This window comes from Eleutherodactylus coqui, chromosome 1 (assembly GCF_035609145.1).
Source record: "Eleutherodactylus coqui strain aEleCoq1 chromosome 1, aEleCoq1.hap1, whole genome shotgun sequence".
Classification (NCBI taxonomy): domain Eukaryota; kingdom Metazoa; phylum Chordata; class Amphibia; order Anura; family Eleutherodactylidae; genus Eleutherodactylus; species Eleutherodactylus coqui.
The window spans coordinates 500,956,072-500,981,021 of record NC_089837.1 but is presented as its reverse complement, the minus strand read 5'-3'; the positions used below and the strand labels follow the sequence as shown (position 1 = coordinate 500,981,021).

Sequence of the window (24,950 nt, the reverse complement as noted above, 5' to 3'; positions counted from 1 at the left end):
GGTAGGAGGTGGTAGAGCCCCGTGACAAAGTCTTTATCTACCTCGCCATCTTCTCGGCTGTGGACCCGCTGCTCGGACGCTGCAAAAGTATTGCACTGAGAATATCCAATGTCATTAGGGTCAAAGAAGCCCCACTAAGTATTAACATATGGAAATAAATTATTTTTGCTCAGGTGTCCACTTTTGGTAGGATAGTGTATATGGACATTTGCTGCAGTGGTGTCTGACTTGTTTCCCCACCTGACCACTGCAGCCAATAGAGTGCAAGATACATGTCCCGTACAGAGAGTGTTGGCCATCAGCACATGGTGCCAAAAGGCCAGTAGGATACCATGATGTCATAGGTCATGTAATAAACCACTAGCGAAAAGAATGGGCACACGGGGCACAAGTTGAAGGGCCACTCCAGTGGGGTTCTTTTTATTCATTCATTATATAGCTATTATCCCCAGTATATATTATGACCAACTCAGATCTAATTGGGTTACATGTTCTAAAACGAAGTCAGTTTCTCAGTTTGTGTGACCCTATTACATGCACCTACCATAGACACTCCTATTACAATTACTGCCAATGATCACACAACTTCTGCCACACCGGTATAATAGAGGAGATCACAGCTCATCCTCCTGACTGTATGCATATGGTCTGTAGCTTATTTAGGTGAATATAGATTGTAATGATAATTAAACTGTTCCTCCAGCGAGCAGAAATGGTATAGCCTCTAGCTAACACTGTGCTGATGCATCATGGGATGGATTTGAAACTGAAAGTAAAACATTTCACTCTAAAGATGGTGCCTGATAAGCATCAGACAGGGGCAGTGATGCATGGAAGTGGCTGCAATACACAGAGGAGACCTCCGGAGTGTGCCAGGCAATCATCTGAAGGGGGCCGTAGTGGCCCTTTCAGTGTATTACAGTGCTACTAAGGGCAGATTGGGGGGAGGTTTTAAATACAAAAAAAAAATTACTTTGAAAACCCCCTTTTAATGATTTCCCTTCGAACAGCTCTGGCGCTGACCATCAAGAACCCAAATGTGTGTGGCGGGTGCAGCTTTCTGGAGCAACCATACAGTTCGTCCTGTCCCTGGAGGCTTGGTGTAAATGCATTGACTGCACCCTTTATATAACTACACCTTTGCCCCCTAAGTTTCCATAGAGGGTCCGCCCCAAATAAAGTTATCAGCCGATCACAACTTTTTGTAAAAACTTTAAGAAGTTGCACTTTGGAGTTCTGCACCATCGTTCCATTTCCTCGGTCAGCGGCCGTTGCCCATCAGGGCTGCGGGGCTGGAAGTGAGTAGTGGCTGCCTAGTGATTGTAAGCCTGCTGCTCCACGCTGCAGCCCGGCAGGAAGAGTTTGTTTTGTCCTGCCGTGCCACACCAGAAAAACAGCCGACTTGATGGGATTTACGCAGCGACAATGTTATTACAAGGACTTCAGTTCAATCCGGTTCAAGACAAAATAACAGAGACCCCATGCTAACATCTCCCCACAGCTTATATGATCTGTGCACTGGGGGGCGCTATGTGGACCCCGCGTCGTGGATAAGGACACCTGTTTACAATCGCCGTATCGGAATTAATGCTAATTTACACAAGGCCGCCATAAGACGTCGCGGCGAGAGAAAAGTGACTTAATGTATACAGAGGAAGCCATATGTAAACTGAGGTTATAGGAGGGGAAATGACCCGTCTGGCAGCGGGATGTGTTGGGTGAACCAGAAGAGGCTGACCAACTATTGGTGTCACAATAGCCTTCCTAACACCGCTCCGCATAGTCGCTGTCAGATAAGGACTTCCCATCCAGTAGGATGAAGAGCTGTATGCTGTCTGGTTCCAGGAAACGGGAGCAGATGTAGCAGAGCTGAGAGTGTCAGGCGTAAGAACTACAGATGTAGCAGAGCTGAGAGTGTCAGGTGTAAGAACTACAGATGTAGCAGAGCTGAGAGTGTCAGGTGTAAGAACTACAGATGTAGCAGAGCTGAGAGTGTCAGGCGTAAGAACTACAGATGTAGCAGAGCTGAGAGTGTCAGGTGTAAGAACTACAGATGTAGCAGAGCTGAGAGTGTCCGCTGTAAAAGCTACAGATGTAGCAGAGCTGAGAGTGTCCGCTGTAAAAGCTACAGATGTAGTAGGGGTGAGTTTGTCATCTTTCAGAACCCGTTGCTCATACTCTATCAGTAATGTGTCATCTACTGCCTTTCTGTAGGACCACTGATAAACCTATATCACAGTGCAGTAAGTAAAATGACAAGCTCAGCTCTGCTACATTTGTAAATTTAATATTTGGTTTAACACACCATATTGTGTTTGTGCATACCTGGTTATATATATTTATAGTCTCTAAAGTCTTGTTCACATGGAGAGCAGTATTATAGTAGTTACTAAGGATGAGCGAGTATACTCGCTAAAGCACTACTCGTCCGAGTAATGTGCCTTAGACGAGTATCTCCTCGCTCGTCCTTAAAGATTCGGGGGCCGCCGCGGAGCGGGGAGCTGCGGGGGAGAGCGGGGAGGAACGGAGGGGAGATCTCTCTCTCCCTTTCTCCCGCCCGCTCTCCCCTGCTCCCCGCCGCAACTCAGCTGTCAGCCGCGGCGGCTCCCGAATCTTTATGGACGAGCAGGGAGATACTCGTCTAAGGCAAATTACTCGGACGAGTAGTGCCTTAGCGAGTATACTCGCTCATCCTTAGTAGTTACCGTATATACTCGAGTATAAGCCGAGACACCAAGTTTTATCCCCCAACAATAGGAAAACTTATTGACTGGAGTACAAGCCTAGGGTGGGTATATACTCGAATGAGGTCCATGCACCATTGCTTTCAATGGGGCCACCGCTGCTGCCGGCGGCCCCATTGAAAGCAATGGGCTGTGTGCAGTGATTTTCGGGTAAGGGCTTTAAATATAAGCCTTTCCCTGAAAAATCATCCTTAACTTGTAAAAAAAAAAAAAAAAATAGATACTCACTTCTCCGCCGATGATGGAGCTCAGGCTCATCCAGCCGCTTGATCCTCCGGCAGTGCAGTGAAGTTCTTTCAGCAGGTGGGGATGTAAAATCTCCGCTTACTGAAAGGGCTGTATCTGATTGGCTGAGCTCTCAACCAATCACAGGCAGCGCTCAACTACTCATTGAATTCAAGTTATATTCTGGTACATAGGAGGCAGTATTATAGTACATTTATTTTTGTACATAGGGGGCAGTATTATAGTAGTTATATTCTTGTACATAGGGACAGTATTATAGTAGTTATATTCTTGTACATAGGAGGCAGTATTAGAGTAGTTATATTCTTGTACATAGGGGGCAGTATTATAGTAGTTATATTCTTGTACATAGGGAGCAGTATTATAGTAGTTATATTCTTGTACATAGGGGGCAGTATTATAGTAGTTATATTCTTGTACATAGGGGGCAGTATTATAGTAGTTATATTCTTGTACATAGGGGGCAGTATTATAGTAGTTATATTCTTGTACATAGGGGGCAGTATTATAGTAGTTATATTCTTGTACATAGGGGGCAGTATTATAGTAGTTATATTCTTGTATATAGGAGGCAGTATTATAGTAGTTATATTCTTGTATATAGGTGGCAGTATTATAGTAGTTCTATTCTTGTACATAGGGAGCAGTATTATAGTAGTTATATTCTTATACATAGAGAGCAGTATTATAGTAGTTATATTCTTGTACATAGGGAGCAGTATTATAGTAGTTATATTCTTGTACATAGGGGGCAGTATTATAGTAGTTATATTCTTGTACATAGGGAGAATATTATAGTAGTTACATTCTTGTACATAGTAGCAGTATTATAGTAGTTATATACTTGTACATAGGGGCAGTATTATAGTAGTTATATTCTTGTACATAGGGGGCAGTATTATAGTAGATATATTCTTGTACATAGGGGGCAGTATTATAGTAGTTATATTCTTGTACATAGGAGACAGTATTATAGTAGTTATATTCTTGTACATAGGGGGCAGTATTATAGTAGTTATATTCTTGTACATAGAGGGCAGTATTATAGTAGTTACATTCTTGTACATAGGGGGCAGTATTATAGTAGTTATATTCTTGTACATAGGAGGCAGTATTATAGTAGTTATATTCTTGTACATAGGAGGCAGTATTATAGTAGTTATATTCTTGTACATAGGGGGCAGTATTATAGTAGTTATATTCTTGTACATTGGAGGCTGTATTATAGTAGTTATATTCTTGTACATAGGAGACAGTATTATAGTAGTTATATTCTTGTACATAGGAGGCAGTATTATAGTAGTTATATTCTTGTACATAGGGGCAGTATTATAGTAGTTATATTCTTGTACATAGGAGGCAGTATTATAGTAGTTATATTCTTGTACATAGGAGACAGTATTATAGTAGTTATATTCTTGTACATAGGAGGCAGTATTATAGTAGTTATATTCTCGTACATAGGGGGCAGTATTATAGTAGTTACATTCTTGTACATAGGAGGCAGTATTATAGTAGTTATATTCTTGTACATAGGGAGCAGTATTATAGTAGTTATATTCTTGTACATAGGAGGCAGTATTATAGTAGTTATATTCTTGTACATAGGGGGCAGTATTATAGTAGCTATATTCTTGTACATAGGAGCAGTATTATAGTAGTTATATTCTTGTACATAGGGGGCAGTATTATAGTAGCTATATTCTTGTACATAGGGGGCAGTATTATAGTAGTTATATTCTTGTACATAGGGGGCAGTATTATAGTAGCTATATTCTTGTACATAGGAGCAGTATTATAGTAGTTATATTCTTGTACATAGGGGGCAGTATTATAGTAGTTATATTCTTGTACATAGGGGTTGTATTATAGTAGCTATATTCTTGTACATAGGGGGCAGTATTATAGTAGTTATATTCTTGTACATAGGGGGCAGTATTATAGTAGTTATATTCTCGTACATAGGGGTGGTATTATAGTAGTTACATTCTTGTACATAGGAGGCAGTATTATAGTAGTTATATTCTTGTACATAGGAGGCAGTATTATAGTAGTTATATTCTTGTACATAGGAGGCAGTATTATAGTAGTTATATTCTTGTATATAGGGGGCAGTATTATAGTAGCTATATTCTTGTACATAGGGGGCAGTATTATAGTAGTTATATTCTTGTACATAGGAGGCAGTATTATAGTAGTTATATTCTTGTATATAGGGGGCAGTATTATAGTAGCTATATTCTTGTACATAGGAGGCAGTATTATAGTAGTTATATTCTTGTATATAGGGGGCAGTATTATAGTAGCTATATTCTTGTACATAGGGGGCAGTATTATAGTAGTTATATTCTTGTACATAGGGGGCAGTATTATAGTAGTTATATTCTTGTACATAGGGGTTGTATTATAGTAGCTATATTCTTGTACATAGGGGGCAGTATTATAGTAGTTATATTCTTGTACATAGGGAGCAGTATTATAGTAGTTATATTCTTGTACATAGGGGTGGTGTTATAGTAGGTATATTCTTGTATAGTAATTCTATTCTTATACATAGGGAGCAGTATTATAGTAGTTATATTCTTGTACATAGGGGGCAGTATTATAGTAGTTATATTCTTGTACATAGGAGGTAGTATTATAGTAGTTATATTCTTGTACATAGGAGGCAGTATTATAGTAGTTATATTCTTGTACATAGGGGGCAGTATTATAGTAGTCATATTCTTGTACATAGGACGCAGTATTATAGTAGTTATATTCTTGTACATAGGGGGCAGTATTATAGTAGTTATATTCTTGTACATAGGGACAGTATTATAGTAGTTATATTCTTGTACACAGGGGGCAGTATTATAGTAGTTATATTCTTGTACATAGGGGGCAGTATTGTAGTAGGTATATTCTTGTATAGTAATTCTATTCTTATACATAGGGGCCTATGCTTCATAGTTAATGTTTACAATTATTATTGTAAAAAAAAAATAAAGTAATTGTATATTAAATACAGTCATGTGTAATAACCATGTTTTCTAATTAATAGATACATTTTGTCCTTTTCCTTACTAATAAGTGATTTTGCCATCATGGAAACTAGGCCAAAAATGCCACCTTATGTACTACTAAGAAATCCGTTGGGAACATTGAATTGTCCTGTATTATTCCTGGTGGACTAAGTCTTCTAGGAGGAAAAACAACTCAATAACATGCGATTAATTGCTAGAGGTTTAACAGTCGGAGGTGCGGAGGTAGCTGCCGCTGTCCGGCTTGGTGCCTGAGGTGATGCAATGGCTCTTTTAAGATATGAAGCTTTGGGTACTACATAGTGGGTGGGGGCCCTGTTACACGGTCGGTGGGGGCCCTCTTACACGGTCGGTGGGGCCCCTCTTACACGGTCGGTGGGGCCCCTCTTACACGGTCGGTGGGGCCCCTCTTACACGGTCGGTGGGGCCCCTCTTACACGGTCGGTGGGGCCCCTCTTACACGGTCGGTGGGGCCCCTCTTACACGGTCGGTGAGGCCCCTCTTACACGGTCGGTGGGGCCCCTCTTACACGGTCGGTGGGGCCCCTCTTACACGGTCGGTGGGGGCCCTCTTACACGGTCGGTGGGGCCCCTCTTACACGGTCGGTGGGGCCCCTCTTACACGGTCGGTGGGGCCCCTCTTACACGGTCGGTGGGGCCCCTCTTACACGGTCGGTGGGGGCCCTCTTACACGGTCGGTGGGGGCCCTCTTACACGGTCGGTGGGGCCCCTGTTACACGGCCGGTGGCGGGTCCTGTTACACGGTCGTGGGGGGTGCTGTTACACGGTGGGTGGGGGCCCTGTTACACATTTTGTATTGGGGCCCAGGAGCTTGAAGTTCTCCCTCTGTTTTGCTGGTGTATTATTTTGGTGGAGCAGCTCTATGTTTTGCCGTCCCTCCGTTTGAGCAGCAGGCCAGCACGGAGCCTCTTGGGTGTCTTCCATTACCACCCCTGTGATCTCTGTTGTGTCTCTGGATGGAACCAGATTGTTTTTCCATGTTGAATTGATTTGGGTTCCTCTTCTGATCGGTCTTTAAGCTGATCGCCTCTTTTCCAAACAATTGTGATGAATACCCTAATTTCATCCACATTTTGTAAGCCGGCTAATATCCATATTCTTGTGTTCGGGACGTCTCCTGCGCCATGCGTGTTCTCCGGGTCCGCTCTGTCACACGGGAACAAAAGTCCATTTTTCACATCTACCTTTTCCTTTGTGCTGGCCTCTGACTTGCAGCTGTATCCTCTCGGACCGCCAAGTCTCTGCCTTTATGCTGAAATATCTGCAGGGAAAAGAATAGTCATCGGAAAAAAATTAGGTGCCTCAGACAGAGATCCCTCTTAACCCTTTGTGACACCAGCAAACGTGTTCACAAAAAAAAGTCCAAGCGGGATACATCTTTACTGATTGTGGTCCTGGAAGCAATTCTAGAACCACTTCAGGACTACCAAACCATTATAGACGTCTGGTGGTCCTGAAGTGTGTATGGATCGGGAGCCAGGTCCACTTCATAGCTGGTGGATATCGGCTGCCGCTGATAGGTGACAGCCGCCGGTGATTGCCGTGATTAGAGTCAGCTCTGAACATGGCAGTTGTCTGTTTAGATACCGCGGTCAAAGCTGATTGCGCGTCTTAACAGTCAGCGGGCATTCCACTCGACGAGATCAGAGGGTGCTAATAGACTGGCATGACGGCCAGGAGCCTACTGAACGCTCCCAGTGCTGCCACGCATAGATGCCTATCAGGCCCTTACTGAGGCAGGGCTTGAAAGGCAACATCAAAATCTCTATATACTGCAGTACTATAGTATTACAGTGTGGTACAAGCAATCAGAATGATAGCAAGTTCAAGTCCCCTGTGGGGACTAAATGAAAGTGTAAAAAAAAAAAAAAAAAGATTAAGTAAAGTTGTTTTTTTTAACTGTTCCTAAAATGTAAGAACAATAATACAAGTTAATAAACCCTTTTCCTATTAAAAAAAAACATATATTTTGTATCACTGTGTATTTAAAGGTCTATTACTATTTAAACCTCACAATATTTATTCACTCCGCAATCCACGAAAAAAAGAAACTCCCGGGACTGAGGGTATGGTGATGGAAAGCAATGTAATTATCTTTTGAAAATAGAAAAACGAGTACATTACAGTACATTAAAAAATAAAACTCTCCCTGCGACAAAACAAGCTCTCATGGGGCTAGGTCTATGGAAAAGTAAAAAAAAGTTATGGCTCTTCAAAGGCGGGGATGAAAAAAACTAAAATAAAGTGATAAATCATAAATACAGATGAGAAAAATGGAAAATGTCGCACTGTCTGGTTTTAATTAGTATAGAAATATACCGTAAGGGTGGATTCAGACCACCGTATATCGGCTCGGTTTTCAAGCCGAGCCGATATACGGTGTCCTCATCTGCAAGGGGGGGGGGGGGGATGGAAGAGCCAGGAGCAGGAACTGAGCTCCCGCCCCCTTTCTGCCTCCTCTCCACCCCCTCTCCGCTGCTCTGCACTATTTGCAATGAAAGGCGGTGGGATGGGGCGGGGCTAAGTTACGAGAATTAGCCCCGCCCCCATCCCGCCTCTCCCCAGTGAAAATAGTGCAGAGGGGCAGAGAGGGGGCAGGAGCACAGAGCACTGCTCCTGGCTCTTCCAGCCTCCCCCCGTGCAGAGAGAGACGACGTATATCGGCTGGGCGTGAAAACCCGGCCGATATACGGTCGCCTGAATCCAGCCTAAGTGATACATTTACAAAGCTAAATCCAGATATATAGTGATATCACTACAGTGAGTGCGGGGAGTTTTAGACATTTTTTCTCTTGGGTTACTATATATATAATACTTTTCTTAAATTCTGTCATTTGTGTGCTTCCTTTTTAGGAGAGGATTGCTGACAATTTACATGGCCAACCAGGTAAGAAGATAAGAAAACTAATTGTTTTACACCCAGTAAATTGTAAGGAGTGGGCCAAGGCTGAACGTACAATTAACTTTTTAAAAACTTCCAACATGTCAGAAGTTTTGATTGGTGGGGGTCGGAGTGCCCAGACCCCCATCGATCGCTAACACTTATATGCAGAAGCGCTTATCTGAGCACAATGCCCATTGGGCAGTCATCGCGAGCGGTGTATGGATCTCATAGACATTCTATGAACCGTTCCGAACTTTGACTGAAACAGCCGAAGAGACACAACACTCAGATGAGAGCTTCTGCCCATTTGTTTTAGTGATCAGTGGGGGGGTCTTAGCACCTGGAACCCCACCAATCAAAACTTCTAATATGTCACTATCACATATCCAAGGTTGGTAAAAAGTTTAGTTGCACTTTAAAGGGGTTTACTGGGACAAAAAAAGAAATTCTATTGCCGTAGAATGGTGTAAAATAAAGAAATAAGGCATACTCGCCTCCTTCAATAACTCCCTATTCATTGCAGAAGCCCCCTTCCCTACCTACCCAAAACCGAAAAAAGACGGCTGCGGTCATGTGCCGTTCATTGTTCATGTGACCACTCAGCTAATCACAGGCTTCAATGGTGAGTCTGCCATGAATCATGTGATTGCCTGAGTAGTCACCTGCAAAGGGTATTAAACATGACCATGAAGGTGGTTGGAGCTCCTGTCTAAATTGGGATCTAGGTTGATTTGACTTATTTTTTTTAGATTACACCATACAATTTTTTTTGTGTCTCGGAAAATCCCTTTAACACCTAAAAAGTTTTTGGAATTTTACCAAGTTAGACTGAAGTTGCTCTTTGTTGCAGTAATCGGCTGATGTTCTTGTATTATCTTGTATGAACCGACTTCATGGGTACAAGGTGGCATGAAGTCCTATCTTCCTTCATCATGCATAAAAATGTAGAATCAGAAACCATCTTTGGTGATCCCAGACTTTCCATTCTCATCTCTTTCCATCTACGTTATTGCATGGTCTCCTGCAGAAATGAAAACCATGTAGTAACCACCAGGGGCTTTAGACCAAGGGTGTCCACCCATGTTTACCAAGGGCAGTTTCTATAATGTTGTGCATCTTGTACATGAATGTAGACCGTAGCCCTCACACGTGTGCGGTCCTGGAGAGAAGGATCACGTGTCTCCAACGAGGCCGAGGTGCTGCAGTGCAAAAATGTCAGAATACAAACTGTGTTTACAGCGGCGCCTGCCATGCGGTTTTTTTTTCTTCGAAAAAGTGAACCTAAATGAAAACATAAAAACATTCTGAATATGTAGAAAAATGTTGGGGGGTTGTCCACTGCGGACAGTCCTTTTAAGTTAAAAGGGTCTAATAATGATTAACTGCTGCTTAGACCCCCAGCGATCAGCTGTAATCTTTGGCAAACCTTGGCGACAAGTGGTTGATTTTCCTGCACTGCCACCACAGGAGAAATGAAGTATTACACCGTTTCTATTGAAATCAATTGGACAGCTATTTAATGCAGGGATGTTCGAGGTCCTCCATAGGTAGAGACACTCTTTGTAGCTTTCTACTTTGGATAATAAATGGAGATACCGAGCGAAACCCCCCACTCTATTACAGTTCATAAGCCCTATAAGATATATGAATATATCGCTAGCTATTGGGTGAATGGGATAGAGCTGCTATACTAGGCACAGCCACTATGAAATGAACGGCACCGTGCCTGGTATGCAGTGAAGGGGGCCACGACGCTAACAGCATGAAGACTTCGGAGGTGAGTGCTGTATCTTCTGAAATCGGCTGCAGATCAATGGTTTGGATGCAGAATTTGCGGTAGAACTTTCCACTGTTGAAATTCCGCAGCTTTTACGCTGCTTGTAAACGTATCCTTGATGTATCTTAAGGGCTTGCTAATCTAAAGTCTCCTGGTCAGGGGACACGATCCCTTTAAGCTTCCCAAAAATGCATAGAGAGGAGGAAAAACAACCCCCCATCCAGCACTACGGTGAGTCAGGAAGAGCGCCGGTGGGACGGGACGTTCTCATCTTTGGCCGCTGCTCTCTGCTGTCTTCATCTTGTCTCTCAGGAGGATTTCTAGCAGAACAGATGTTTCAGATCGAAGATCGAAAAGCAAAAATGAAAGTGACAAAAAGAGAAAATTCAGATCATGGGAATCTCTCTTTCTTCTTTCCCATTGTCATCCCTCTCTTTTTCCCCCCAACTCTCTCTTCATCACTCTTGTGCTCATGCTCTTTTATCCCCCCCCCTTACTCTTCCTTCCTCTCTCTATATATAGATCTCACTTATTCTTTCTTTTTTCTCTTTTCCTCCTCTCTCTTTCAGTCTCCCTTTTATCTACGCCCCTCTTTCTCTCTTCTCATCCTCTCTATTTCTCTCTTTTCTCCTACCTCTCCCTCTTTCTCCCACTCTCCCCTTCCCTCTATTCCACTCCCCCTTTCCTTGGTCTTTCCTGCAGTTTCTATATTTAATTTACTCACTCTGTATCTTTTCCCCTCTCTCATTCCTCTTTCTCTCTTTCCCTGCTTTCTCTCTGTCCTCCATCTTCACCCTCGTTGTCTACCGCTCCCCTCCTTTCTCTTTCCCCTTCTCTTTCTTTTACCTCCCTCCTTCCCCAGTCTATCCCCTTATCCTTCCTCTGTCTATACCTCTCTCCTTCCTCTGTCTATTTCCCTCTCCTTCCTCTTTCTATATATCTCTGGGCTCAACAGGAATTTCTTTCCTCCCCATGGATTGGTTTTGGCTCTGATATGCATTGTGAGCTGTGAGACCTGATACAGACAGGGGGGGTGTTTTTTAAAATAATGTCCAATCAACTGAATTTACTGCAGGTGACTCCAATCAAGGTGTAGAAACATCTCAAAGATGATCAAGAGAGATGGGAGCTAAAGCTCAAATGTCATACCTAAGGCTGGATTCAGACAAACGTATATCGGCTCGGTTTTCACGCCCAGCCGATATACGGCGTGTTTTCTCTGCAGGGGGAGGAGGCTGGAAGAGCCGGAAGCAGTGCTCTGAGCTCCCGCCCCTCTCTGCCTCCTCTCCGCCACTCTGCACTTTTTGCAATGAGAGGCGGGGCTAATTCTCGCCACTTAGCCCCGCCCCATCCCACCTCCTTTCATTGCAAAAAGTGCAGAGGGGGCAGAGAAGAGGCAGAGAGGGGGCGGGAGCTCAGTTCCTGCTCCTGGCTCTTCTACCCCCCCCCCCCTGCAGATGAGGACATCGTATATCGGCTTAGTGTGAAAACCGAGCCGATATACGGTCGTCTGAATTCACCCTTAGGGTGCGCATATTTATGTCAATGCAAAATGTTAGTTCTTAATTTTTTTTAAAATGTACTAAGATTTGTAACTTTCTGTTGTCATTATGGGGTACTGAGTGTAGAATTATGGGGGGTAACTTTACGCGAGGCCACAACATAATAAAATGTAACGTGATTAGTATACTGCTGTGTCCCAGCAGTCAGGCCCCCACAAATTATGAACTCCATATGGGCGGAATGTCCCATTAAGCAGATCTGTATATCAATTTGGATCAAGCGCAGCATGTTGAGGTCTGTCACCATAATGATCAGCAATTCTAATATCCATTGACTTCTGTTGACAGTATGTATGCTGTGTACAAGTCGCAGGCAGGTGCCGCCATCCCGTGTTGCAGCACTTGGAACCACTTTGTAGCCGTGGGCTTTTGAAAGACGGTTACATCACTTGCCTTCCACTAATCAATCCGTTATTACTACTTTATTCGAATTGTCCCCCCGATCGCCGCCACCCTCCGTCCGCTATAGTTCATCTGAGGTCTAATATCCTGAATATGTTATTGGCAGGAAGCGAGTGCGGCGGCCGGGTAATGACAGCATCGCTCAGCCTTGTCATGACCGATATGTAACAATGGGGGCCAAATATGACATGAAGACTCCTTTCTCTGCACCATCTGCATCTGTTTCCTGCTTTGCAGGCCTCTTATCAGGGTCCGAGGCTCTTCTTCCTGAGGGTGCAGAGAGGAAGGTTCTCCTGCCGGTCACGTGTGCTATATGTGCGCCCGGCAGAGGACATATGTCAGGCTGTCTATACATCCGTGTTAATAACAGATCTGTCTATGGCGGACACCGGCGGCATCCGATGACCCAGTGAGGTCTGCCGAATACCGCTGAAGAAACGCTCCAGTAGAGGAGATCTTATAGGTGTTTGTGAAGCAGATGTCCACCGTACAGTGACTACTTGCCCGAGCTGCTGCAGAACATCAGAATGCACATATCAAATGCTACAGGACAGTAAAATACACTCCTCAGCTGCTGCAGAACCTCATGAGTCACTCCTCAGCTGCTGCAGAACCTCATAATACACTCCTCAGCTGCTGCAGAACCTCATAATACACTCCGCAGCTGCTGCAGAACCTCATAATACGCTCCGCAGCTGCTGCAGAACCTCATAATACGCTCCGCAGCTGCTGCAGAACCTCATAATACGCTTCTCAGCTGCTGCAGAACCTCATAATACGCTCCCCAGCTGCTGCAGAACCTCATAATTTGCTCCGCAGCTGCTGCAGAACCTCATAATACGCTTCTCAGCTGCTGCAGAACCTCATAATACGCTCCTCAGCTGCTGCAGAACCTCATAATACACTCTTCAGCTGCTGCAGAACCTCATAATACACTCTTCAGCTGCTGCAGAACCTCATAATACGCTTCTCTGCTGCTGCAGAACCTCACAATACTCTGCTCAGCTGCTGCAGAAACTTACAATACACTCCTCAGCTGCTGCAGCACCTCACAATACACTCCTCAGCTGCTGCAGAACCTCACAATACACATGTCAGCTGCTGCAGAACACCATAATACATATCTCAGCTGCTGCAGAACTTCAGAATACAAACATCACCTGCTGCAGAACATCATTATATATACCTCAGCTGCTGCAGAACATCACAATACACACCTCAGCTGCTGCAGAATACCGTAATATATGGCTCAGCTACTGCAGAAACTCTTAATACACACCTCAGCTGTATAAAACACCACCATACCGTGTTTCCCCAAAAATAAGCGCTACCCTGATTTTTCGGGGAGGATTGAAATATAAGCCCTAGCTGCATTAAATAAAACAAAAGGCATACATAACCTGCAGGCTCCGTCCAGGTCCCTCCCGCTACTCTCCAGAGGGGGGATTTATGAATTGGCCAATCAGTGCTTTGGCTCAGCCAATTCATAAATCTCACCTCCACAACTCGATGTCTGTGATTGGTTCTTCGACCGCTGCTCAGCCAGTCAACGCAGCGCTGAATGAACCAATCACAGCCATCACTTCCTGGAGGCGGGATTTATGAATCCCGTAACCAGGAAGTGATCTTCTGTGGGCGGCTGAGGACTGCAAGAAGCGCCTCTGTGACACTGCTAGGTAAGTATGATAAGACATCCCCTGCAAATAGGACCTAGCGACTCTTTTGGGGCAAAAAATAATATAAGACAGGGTTTATTTTCAGAGAAACACGGTATATGCCTCAGCTGCTGCAGAACTTCATAATACAAACATCACCTGCTGCAGATCATAATATACACATCAGCTGCTGCAGAACATCATAATACACACCTCAGCTGCTGTAGAACCTCACAATACACTCCTCAGCTGCTGTAGAAGCTAACGATGCACAAGTTGCTGCAGAAGCTCATAGCACCCCCCAGCCGCCGTATATACTATATTGGGACCACATTTGTACTGATGTTTTAGTACTCGGTCTCCCTGACACAAGCACTTGTTATCCAGAAGAGCTTACAATCTATTGTTATACCTTTGTTATTTCTACTTCGGGGTCAGATGGGATTTCCATAGCTTTGGAGCGTGAGCCCCCGGGCCGGGGTCATTGCCGGAGCCATAAATCATTGACCTGCCATATTTCCCAATAGGAGACCCTGTGAGTCTGGAGGCTGTTAAGGTGCCGCTCCTGTAACCAGTCCAACAATGGAGGGAGGGGGCCCATCCACTGCTCTGACATGGCTAATTGGTTTTGGCATGCCGGCCCTAGGAAACCTCATCCATCACTCTGGAGCAGGAAGCTTGGCAGAAGTCGGGGAGAACATTCAGGACTTTGTTTCCTGCTGCACTGCGACGCCATCGCCTCTCCCAGAGCTAAGAAGGCTCCTCCAGGATCACTGGACCCGCACAGCGCTGCTGCGAGAGAGGCTGAAGGCCCATCGCCTCAACTAGAACTCTTCCACCCAACAAAAGTAATACTCATTTTATAAAGGGCGTGAATACTTATGCAATCAGCCTTTATTATGTCCATGCATCCAAAACCCAAAGTCAGGCCTCATACACACTAGACTACACAAGCACAACGTAAGGACTGCTATTATTCTCTGGTGTCACAGACTGCGTGAAAAAAAACTCACCCATTCAAGTCAATGGGGAGATAAAAACGGACAGCAAATGGATGATGTAGAAAAAAGAATTGCGTTGGGGTCAAGAGAAAAGCTGACACGCGGGCCGGACACGGAAGCCACACGGAGCTGCACACGTATAGAAAAGCATCCGTGAAACATGGAGAAGTGTGCTGCTCAGCTGAGGCCTGGGTCACATGAACGCTTTCGCATGCGCAAATTTTGATTTCAATGGGTTCGTTCACATAAGTGTATTCTGCCCCTTTTCGTTTTTTTTTATGTGACACTAATTAAGAACCGTTTCCGTACGAAGTCTAGCGCGCGTTCATACTGAATAGGATGCTACAAGGTGTCCGCCGCACGTTTTGGCTCGCAGTCCGCACAAAATAATCCAGTGTGAGCATCTCCTTACACCTCCGCCCTCTATCCTCTAGTTCTATGTTTATAGCAGCTCAACATGTTACTTCTGTAGAATGTGGGAGACGAGGGGCTGTCTGTTTCCGGTGGCGCCCCTTATCTATGGCACAACTGTTGTGTGACACCTCCCAATCTCTACTGTCCCTGATGCCTCATCCTCTGCCGTGTATCATCTACAGCCACATCTTGTGGACATTCCGTCTTATTCGGGTTGGTTTGTTTGTTTTTTTGCCTGCAGATACTACATTGTTCAGTCACTTGTGGCGTTTCCACGGAACAATTTTTCTTGAGATTCCCGCGATCCAGTGAAAATCATGATAGTCGCTCCGTGTAAAATGTCCCTTACTCCATGACCAGGGCTGAGAGAGTAATCACAAGACGGGAGGTGACACATTCAGCTCTGCCACATTGTTAAGGCTCACAGGTAACATAGTATTCTGAAGAGAGACAATATCCATCCAGTTCAGCCTGCCCCCCCCCCCCACCTTCTTGTTGATCCAGAGGAAGGCAAAAAACTCCAATGAGGCAGAAGCCAATTTAGCCCATAACAGCAGTCAGAATAATCCCTGGATCAACATTTGGAAGCTCCTGCCTGACTCCAAGACCCGGATCAACAACCTGCTGGTCGCCTAATGTCTATATCCTGTAATATCATAGTGTTCTAGAAAGACATCTAGTCCCTCTTAAACTCCTCTATGGATTTTGCCATCACCACGTCCTCAGGCAGAGAGTTCCACAGTCTCACTGCTCTTACAGTAAAGAACCCCCTTCTGTGTTGGTGATAAGACCTGCTTTCTTCTAGACGTAACGGATGCCCTCCTGTTACCGTCACAGTCCTGGGTATAAACAGATCCTGGGAGAGATCCTTGTATTGTCCCCTGATGTATTTAGGACCTTGTGGATGTAAAAACAACGAAAGCGCACAGAGGATGTCAAGAATCGCTCTGATGAACAGGCGCTGCACAGTCCAGCAAATTGCAACCAAATACAACGCTGGTGCTCCAACTAACGAGTCTGAATGCAGAACCCACTGTTCCTGAGCACGGCTGGATTATAACAGCAGACCACCAGTTTGAGCACTGTTGTGTCTGAGAGAAACAGACAGACGAGACTTCAGGGGGCAAAAGGGCATAAAAATTGGATCACTTAGCAGTGGTCCATCATGCTACTAGATGGGGGGCTTTAATATAAGATCACTTCATGGTTACAAGATTCATAAATCACTCATCTAGGAAGCGATGGCTGTGATTGGCCAAGCAGCGCTTGAAGAACCAATCAATGCAGTGTTCGATGAACCAATCACAGCCATCACATTGGTTCATCAAGCAATACATTGATTGGCTAAGTAGCGCTAAAACAAAACAAACAGAGCCATCAAATTGTGAAGGCGGGATTTATGAATCCCGTAACCAGGAAATGATCTTGTATGGGTGGCCGAGGACTGCGGAAACCGTGCCAGAGCTCTGGTAAGCAGAGGAGGAACCTGGACAGAGCCTTCTAGGTAAGTAAATCCCCAAAAATAGGACCTAGTGCCTCTTATGGGGCAAAAATTATTATAATGCAGGGTCTTCTTTTCGCGGAAACACGGTATATATACTTGCTTAAGAAAATCCTTTAAGGGTCAGTTTGGAAATGGAGCCAGACAAGGTATTCGGATCTCAAAAGCTGGTCTGATGGTAGCCATGCTGATGTCTAGCAGAAAGGAAAGCATGTCAATAAAAGTCGTCCCGGGCCCACGCTGAACCCTACAAGCTCGAAAGCAAATTTAACTTGGACGTTTCTGTCTTCCTTCACAATGGCCGGCTTGCCTGTAAAACCAGCTTTGTCTGGCAGCCCCTCTGCAGATGACCTCTGGAGGTGGCACCTCACCCTGCTTCTTCTCTCCAAGACTTTGCTCACAGACGCCTTGTTATTGCAGTCCTAAAACACACATTAATATTACACGGCCCACCAACAAGCCTCCATCAACATTAATATTTTCAGGGGACAGATCCCCTGGCACAGAGCAGCGATTCATAGGACTTGAATTATTGTCCTAGACGGCAGACACTTGTCCCATTCCTCAGCCACTGTTTGCATGACATGGGGACAAAGGCAAGCAGCTCTCTATACATTTAGTGTGTAATGGCCCTCAATACAGATCATTAGGATTCCATATGTGGACAAAGCCACTATTGTCTACTGCAGAGAATGGGAATGTTATGAGCCTTTTGATTGATCCTCCATAGGATTGTAACAAACCTTCCATTATTTCGACACTGACCACTTTTGAAGCCTGATCCCCCTGATTGATTGGGTGGGTGGTCTGCCCCCGGGACAGCAGGTACTACAATTGTCTGACTCATTTAATATCCATTAGCCTAGTGAGTAGAAGGTTGAGATAACTGACTTGACAGTGAAACTCACCAACTTTTTCTAATGTGGTCGTGAAGCTATGCTTCCAGTTATTTGCTCAGTTTCATGCTTTGATTATTGTAATTTAGATATATTTCATTTTAAGGTAAAAGAAATCCCTTTAATCAAAAAATAAATACATTGGATCGTTGGGGCTGTCATGTGTCCCCTGCTGCTCTTCTACCAACATTTCCCTGGTCCCCTGCTGCTCTTCTACCAACACTTCCCTGGTCCCCTGCTGCTCTTCTACCAACACTTCCATGATCCCCTGCTGCTCTTCTACCAACACTTCCCTGGTCCCCTGCTGCTCTTCTACCAACACTTCCCTGGTCCCCTGCTGCTCTTCTACTAACACTTCCATGATCCCTGGCTGCTCTTCTACCAACATTTCCCTGATCCCCTGCCACTCTTGTACTGATACTTCCCTGGTCCCCTGCCACTCTTGTACTGACACTTCCCTGGTCCCCTGCCACTCTTGTACTGACACTTCCCTGGTCCCCTGCCACTCTTGTACTGACACTTTCCTGGTCCCCTGCCACTCTTGTACTGACACTTCCCTGGTCCCCTGCCACTCTTGTACTGACACTTTCCTGGTCCCCTGCCACTCTTGTACTGACACTTCCCTGATCCCCTGCCACTCTTGTACTGACACTTCCCTGGTCCCCTGTGGCTCTTCTACCAACACTTCCCTGATCCCCTGCTTTTCTTCTACCAACACTTTCCTGGTCCACCGATTTTCTTCTACCAGCACTTCCCTGGTCCCCTGCAGCTCTTGTACTGACACATCCCTGGTCCCCTGCCTCTCTTGTATTGGCACTTCCCTGGTCTCCTGTCACTCTTGTATTGACACTTCCCTGGTCTCCTGCCGCTCTTGTACTGACACTTCCTTGGTCCCCTGCCGCTCTTGTACTGACACTTCCCTGGTCCCCTGCAGCTCTTGTACTGAAACTTCCCTGGTCCCCTGCCGCTCTTGTTCTAAAACTTCCCTGGTCCCCTGCCTCTCTTGTATTGGCACTTCCCTGGTCCCCTGCGGCTCTTGTATTGACACTTCCCTGGTCTCCTGTGGCTCTTGTATTGACACTTCCGTGGTCTACTGCAGCTCTTGTATTGACACTTCCCTGGTCCTCTGCCTCTCTTGTATTGACACTTCCCTGGTCCCCTGCCTCTCTTATATTGACACTTCCCTGGCCCCTGCCTCTCTTGTATTGACACTTCCCTGGTCCCCTGCCGCTCTTGTATTGACACTCCCCTGGTCTCCTGTGACTCTTTTACTCACACTTCCCTGGTCCCCTGCGGCTCTTGTATTGACACTTCCCTGGTCCCCTGCCTCTCTTGTATTGACACTTCCCTGGTCCCCTGCCTCTCTTGTATTGACACTTCCCTGGTCCCCTGCCTCTCTTGTATTGACACTTCCCTGGTCCCCTGCCTCTCTTGTATTGACACTTCACTGGTCCCCTGCCTCTCTTGTATTGACACTTCCCTGGTCCCCTGCCTCTCTTGTATTGACACTTCCCTGGTCCCCTGCCTCTCTTGTATTGACACTTCCCTGGTCCCCTGCCTCTCTTGTATTGACACTTCCCTGGTCCCCTGCTTCTCTTGTATTGACACTTCCCTGGTCCCCTGCCTCTATTGTATTGACACTTCCCTCGTCTCCTGTGGCTCTTGTATTGACACTTCTCTGGTCCCCTGTGCCTCTCTTGTATTGACACCTTCCTGGTCCCCTGCCTATCTTGTATTGACACTTCCCTGGTCCCCTGCCTCTCTTGTATTGACACTTCTCTGGTCCCCTGCCTCTCTTGTATTGACACTTCCCTGGTCCCCTGCCTCTCTTGTATTGACACTTCCCTGGTCCCCTGCCTCTCTTGTATTGACACTTCCCTGGTCCCCTGCCTCTCTTTTATTGACACTTCCCTGGTCCCCTGCCTCTCTTGTATTGACACTTCCCTGGTCCCCTGCCTCTCTTGTATTGACACTTCTCTGGTCCCCTGCCTCTCTTGTACTGACACCTCCCTGGTCCCCTGTGGCTCTTGTACTGACACTTCCCTGGTCCCCTGCCTCTCTTGTACTGACACCTCCCTGGTCCCCTGTGGCTCTTGTACTGACACTTCCCTGGTCCCCTGCCTCTCTTGTACTGACACTTCCCTGGTCCCCTGCCTCTCTTGTACTGACACTTCCCTGGTCCCCTGCCTCTCTTGTACTGACACTTCCCTGGTCCCCTGCCTCTCTTGTATTGACACTTCCCTGGTCCCCTGCCTCTCTTGTACTGACACCTCCCTGGTCCCCTGTGGCTCTTGTACTGACACTTCTCTGGTCCCCTGCCTCTCTTGTACTGACACTTCCCTAGTCCCCTGCCTCTCTTGTATTGACACTTCCCTGGCCCCTGCCTCTCTTATATTGACACTTCCCTGGTCCCCTGCCACTCTTGTATTGACACTTCCCTGGTCTCCTGTGACTCTTTTACTCACACTTCCCTGGTCCCCTGACGCTCCTGTATTGACACTTCCCTGGTCCCCTGCCTCTCTTGTATTGACACTTCCCTGGTCCCCTGCCTCTCTTGTATTGACACTTCCCTGGTCTCCTGTGGCTCTTGTATTGACACTTCCGTGGTCTACTGCAGCTCTTGTATTGACACTTCCCTGGTCCTCTGCCTCTCTTGTATTGACACTTCCCTGGTCCCCTGCCTCTCTTATATTGACACTTCCCTGGCCCCTGCCTCTCTTGTATTGACACTTCCCTGGTCCCCTGCCGCTCTTGTATTGACACTCCCCTGGTCTCCTGTGACTCTTTTACTCACACTTCCCTGGTCCCCTGACGCTCTTGTATTGACACTTCCCTGGTCCCCTGCCTCTCTTGTATTGACACTTCCCTGGTCCCCTGCCTCTCTTGTATTGACACTTCCCTGGTCCCCTGCCTCTCTTGTATTGACACTTCCCTGGTCCCCTGCCTCTCTTGTATTGACACTTCACTGGTCCCCTGCCTCTCTTGTATTGACACTTCCCTGGTCCCCTGCCTCTCTTGTATTGACACTTCCCTGGTCCCCTGCCTCTCTTGTATTGACACTTCCCTGGTCCCCTGCCTCTCTTGTATTGACACTTCCCTGGTCCCCTGCTTCTCTTGTATTGACACTTCCCTGGTCCCCTGCCTCTATTGTATTGACACTTCCCTCGTCTCCTGTGGCTCTTGTATTGACACTTCTCTGGTCCCCTGTGCCTCTCTTGTATTGACACCTTCCTGGTCCCCTGCCTATCTTGTATTGACACTTCCCTGGTCCCCTGCCTCTCTTGTATTGACACTTCTCTGGTCCCCTGCCTCTCTTGTATTGACACTTCCCTGGTCCCCTGCCTCTCTTGTATTGACACTTCCCTGGTCCCCTGCCTCTCTTGTATTGACACTTCCCTGGTCCCCTGCCTCTCTTGTATTGACACTTCCCTGGTCCCCTGCCTCTCTTGTATTGACACTTCTCTGGTCCCCTGCCTCTCTTGTACTGACACCTCCCTGGTCCCCTGTGGCTCTTGTACTGACACCTCCCTGGTCCCCTGTGGCTCTTGTACTGACACTTCCCTGGTCCCCTGTGGCTCTTGTACTGACACTTCCCTGGTCCCCTGCCTCTCTTGTACTGACACTTCCCTGGTCCCCTGCCTCTCTTGTACTGACACTTCCCTGGTCCCCTGCCTCTCTTGTACTGACACTTCCCTGGTCCCCTGCCTCTCTTGTACTGACACTTCCCTGGTCCCCTGCCTCTCTTGTATTGACACTTCCCTGGTCCCCTGCCTCTCTTGTATTGGCACTTCCCTGGTCCCCTGCGGCTCTTGTATTGACACTTCCCTGGTCTCCTGTGGCTCTTGTATTGACACTTCCGTGGTCTACTGCAGCTCTTGTATTGACACTTCCCTGGTCCTCTGCCTCTCTTGTATTGACACTTCCCTGGTCCCCTGCCTCTCTTGTATTGACACTTCCCTGGCCCCTGCCTCTCTTGTATTGACACTTCCCTGGTCCCCTGCCGCTCTTGTATTGACACTCCCCTGGTCTCCTGTGACTCTTTTACTCACACTTCCCTGGTCCCCTGACGCTCTTGTATTGACACTTCCCTGGTCCCCTGCCTCTCTTGTATTGACACTTCCCTGGTCCCCTGCCTCTCTTGTATTGACACTTCCCTGGTCCCCTGCCTCTCTTGTATTGACACTTCCCTGGTCCCCTGCCTCTCTTGTATTGACACTTCCCTGGTCCCCTGCTTCTCTTGTATTGACACTTCCCTGGTCCCCTGCCTCTATTGTATTGACACTTCCCTCGTCTCCTGTGGCTCTTGTATTGACACTTCTCTGGTCCCCTGCCTCTCTTGTATTGACACCTTCCTGGTCCCCTGCCTCTCTTGTATTGACACTTCCCTGGTCCCCTGCCTCTCTTGTATTGACACTTCTCTGGTCCCCTGCCTCTCTTGTATTGACACTTCCCTGGTCCCCTGCCTCTCTTGTATTGACACTTCCCTGGTCCCCTGCCTCTCTTGTATTGACACTTCCCTGGTCCCCTGCCTCTCTTTTATTGACACTTCCCTGGTCCCCTGCCTCTCTTGTATTGACACTTCCCTGGTCCCCTGCCTCTCTTGTATTGACACTTCTCTGGTCCCCTGCCTCTCTTGTACTGACACCTCCCTGGTCCCCTGTGGCTCTTGTACTGACACTTCCCTGGTCCCCTGCCTCTCTTGTACTGACACCTCCCTGGTCCCCTGTGGCTCTTGTACTGACACTTCCCTGGTCCCCTGCCTCTCTTGTACTGACACTTCCCTGGTCCCCTGCCTCTCTTGTACTGACACTTCCCTGGTCCCCTGCCTCTCTTGTACTGACACTTCCCTGGTCCCCTGCCTCTCTTGTATTGACACTTCCCTGGTCCCCTGCCTCTCTTGTACTGACACCTCCCTGGTCCCCTGTGGCTCTTGTACTGACACTTCTCTGGTCCCCTGCCTCTCTTGTACTGACACTTCCCTAGTCCCCTGCCTCTCTTGTATTGACACTTCCCTGGCCCCTGCCTCTCTTATATTGACACTTCCCTGGTCCCCTGCCACTCTTGTATTGACACTTCCCTGGTCTCCTGTGACTCTTTTACTCACACTTCCCTGGTCCCCTGACGCTCCTGTATTGACACTTCCCTGGTCCCCTGCCTCTCTTGTATTGACACTTCCCTGGTCCCCTGCCTCTCTTGTATTGACACTTCCCTGGTCCCCTGCCTCTCTTGTATTGACACTTCCCTGGTCCCCTGCCTCTCTTGTATTGACACTTCCCTGGTCCCCTGCCTCTCTTGTATTGACACTTCCCTGGCCCCTGCCTCTCCTGTATTGACACTTCCCTGGTCCCCTGCCGCTCTTGTATTGACACTTCCCTGGTCCCCTGCCTCTCTTGTATTGACACTTCCCTGGTCCCCTGTGGCTCTTGTACTGACACTTCCCTGGTCCCCTGCCGCTCTTGTACTGACATCTCCCTGGTCCCCTGCAGCTCTTGTACTGAAACTTCCCTGGTCCCCTGCCGCTCTTGTTCTAAAACTTCCCTGGTCCCCTGCCTCTCTTGTATTGACACTTCCCTGGTCCCCTGCCTCTCTTGTACTGACACTTCCCTGGTCCCCTGCCTCTCTTGTACTGACACTTCCCTGGTCCCCTGCCTCTCTTGTACTGACACTTCCCTGGTCCCCTGCCTCTCTTGTACTGACACCTCCCTGGTCCCCTGCAGCTCTTGTACTGAAACTTCCCTGGTCCCCTGCCGCTCTTGTTCTAAAACTTCCCTGGTCCCCTGCGGCTCTTGTATTGACACTTCCCTGGTCCCCTGCGGCTCTTGTATTGACACTTCCCTGGTCCCCTGCGGCTCTTGTATTGACACTTCCCTGGTCTCCTGTGGCTCTTGTATTGACACTTCCGTGGTCTACTGCAGCTCTTGTATTGACACTTCCCTGGTCCTCTGCCTCTCTTGTACTGACACTTCCCTGGTCCCCTGCCTCTCTTGTATTGACACTTCCCTGGCCCCTGCCTCTCTTGTATTGACACTTCCCTGGTCCCCTGCCGCTCTTGTATTGACACTTCCCTGGTCTCCTGTGACTCTTTTACTCACACTTCCCTGGTCCCCTGACGCTCTTGTATTGACACTTCCCTGGTCCCCTGCCTCTCTTGTATTGACACTTCCCTGGTCCCCTGCCTCTCTTGTACTGACACTTCCCTGGTCCCCTGCCTCTCTTGTATTGACACTTCCCTGGTCCCCTGCCTCTCTTGTATTGACAGTTCCCTGGTCCCCTGCCTCTCTTGTATTGACACTTCCCTGGTCCCCTGCCTCTCTTGTATTGACACTTCCCTGGTCCCCTGCCTCTCTTGTATTGACACTTCCCTGGTCCCCTGCCTCTATTGTATTGACACTTCTCTGGTCCCCTGCCTCTCTTGTACTGACACTTCCCTGGTCCCCTGCCTCTATTGTATTGACACTTCCCTCGTCTCCTGTGGCTCTTGTATTGACACTTCCCTGGTCCCCTGCCTCTCTTGTATTGACACCTTCCTGGTCCCCTGCCTCTCTTGTATTGACACTTCCCTGGTCCCCTGCCTCTCTTGTATTGACACTTCTCTGGTCCCCTGCCTCTCTTGTATTGACACTTTCCTGGTCCCCTGCGCCTCTTGTATTGACACTTCCCTGGTCCCCTGCCTCTCTTGTACTGACACTTCCCTGGTCCCCTGCCTCTCTTGTACTGACATTTCCCTGGTCCCCTGCCTCTCTTGTACTGAAACTTCCCTGGTCCCCTGCCGCTCTTGTTCTAAAACTTCCCTGGTCCCCTGCCTCTCTTGTATTGACACTTCCC

The 24,950-nt window shown here is 47.2% G+C and overlaps 1 protein-coding gene across 1 annotated transcript in view; it reads left to right on the top strand.

Moving 5' to 3' along the window:
- The window catches only part of TMEM135 (transmembrane protein 135), a 319,952-nt gene that overhangs the window by 77,714 nt on the left and 217,288 nt on the right, over positions 1–24,950 (top strand). Inside the window, exon 4 of the mRNA XM_066587149.1 lies at positions 8,887–8,920. Within this exon, the coding sequence (XP_066443246.1) occupies positions 8,887–8,920 (34 nt within the window). The remainder of the gene's footprint in view (positions 1–8,886; positions 8,921–24,950) is intronic.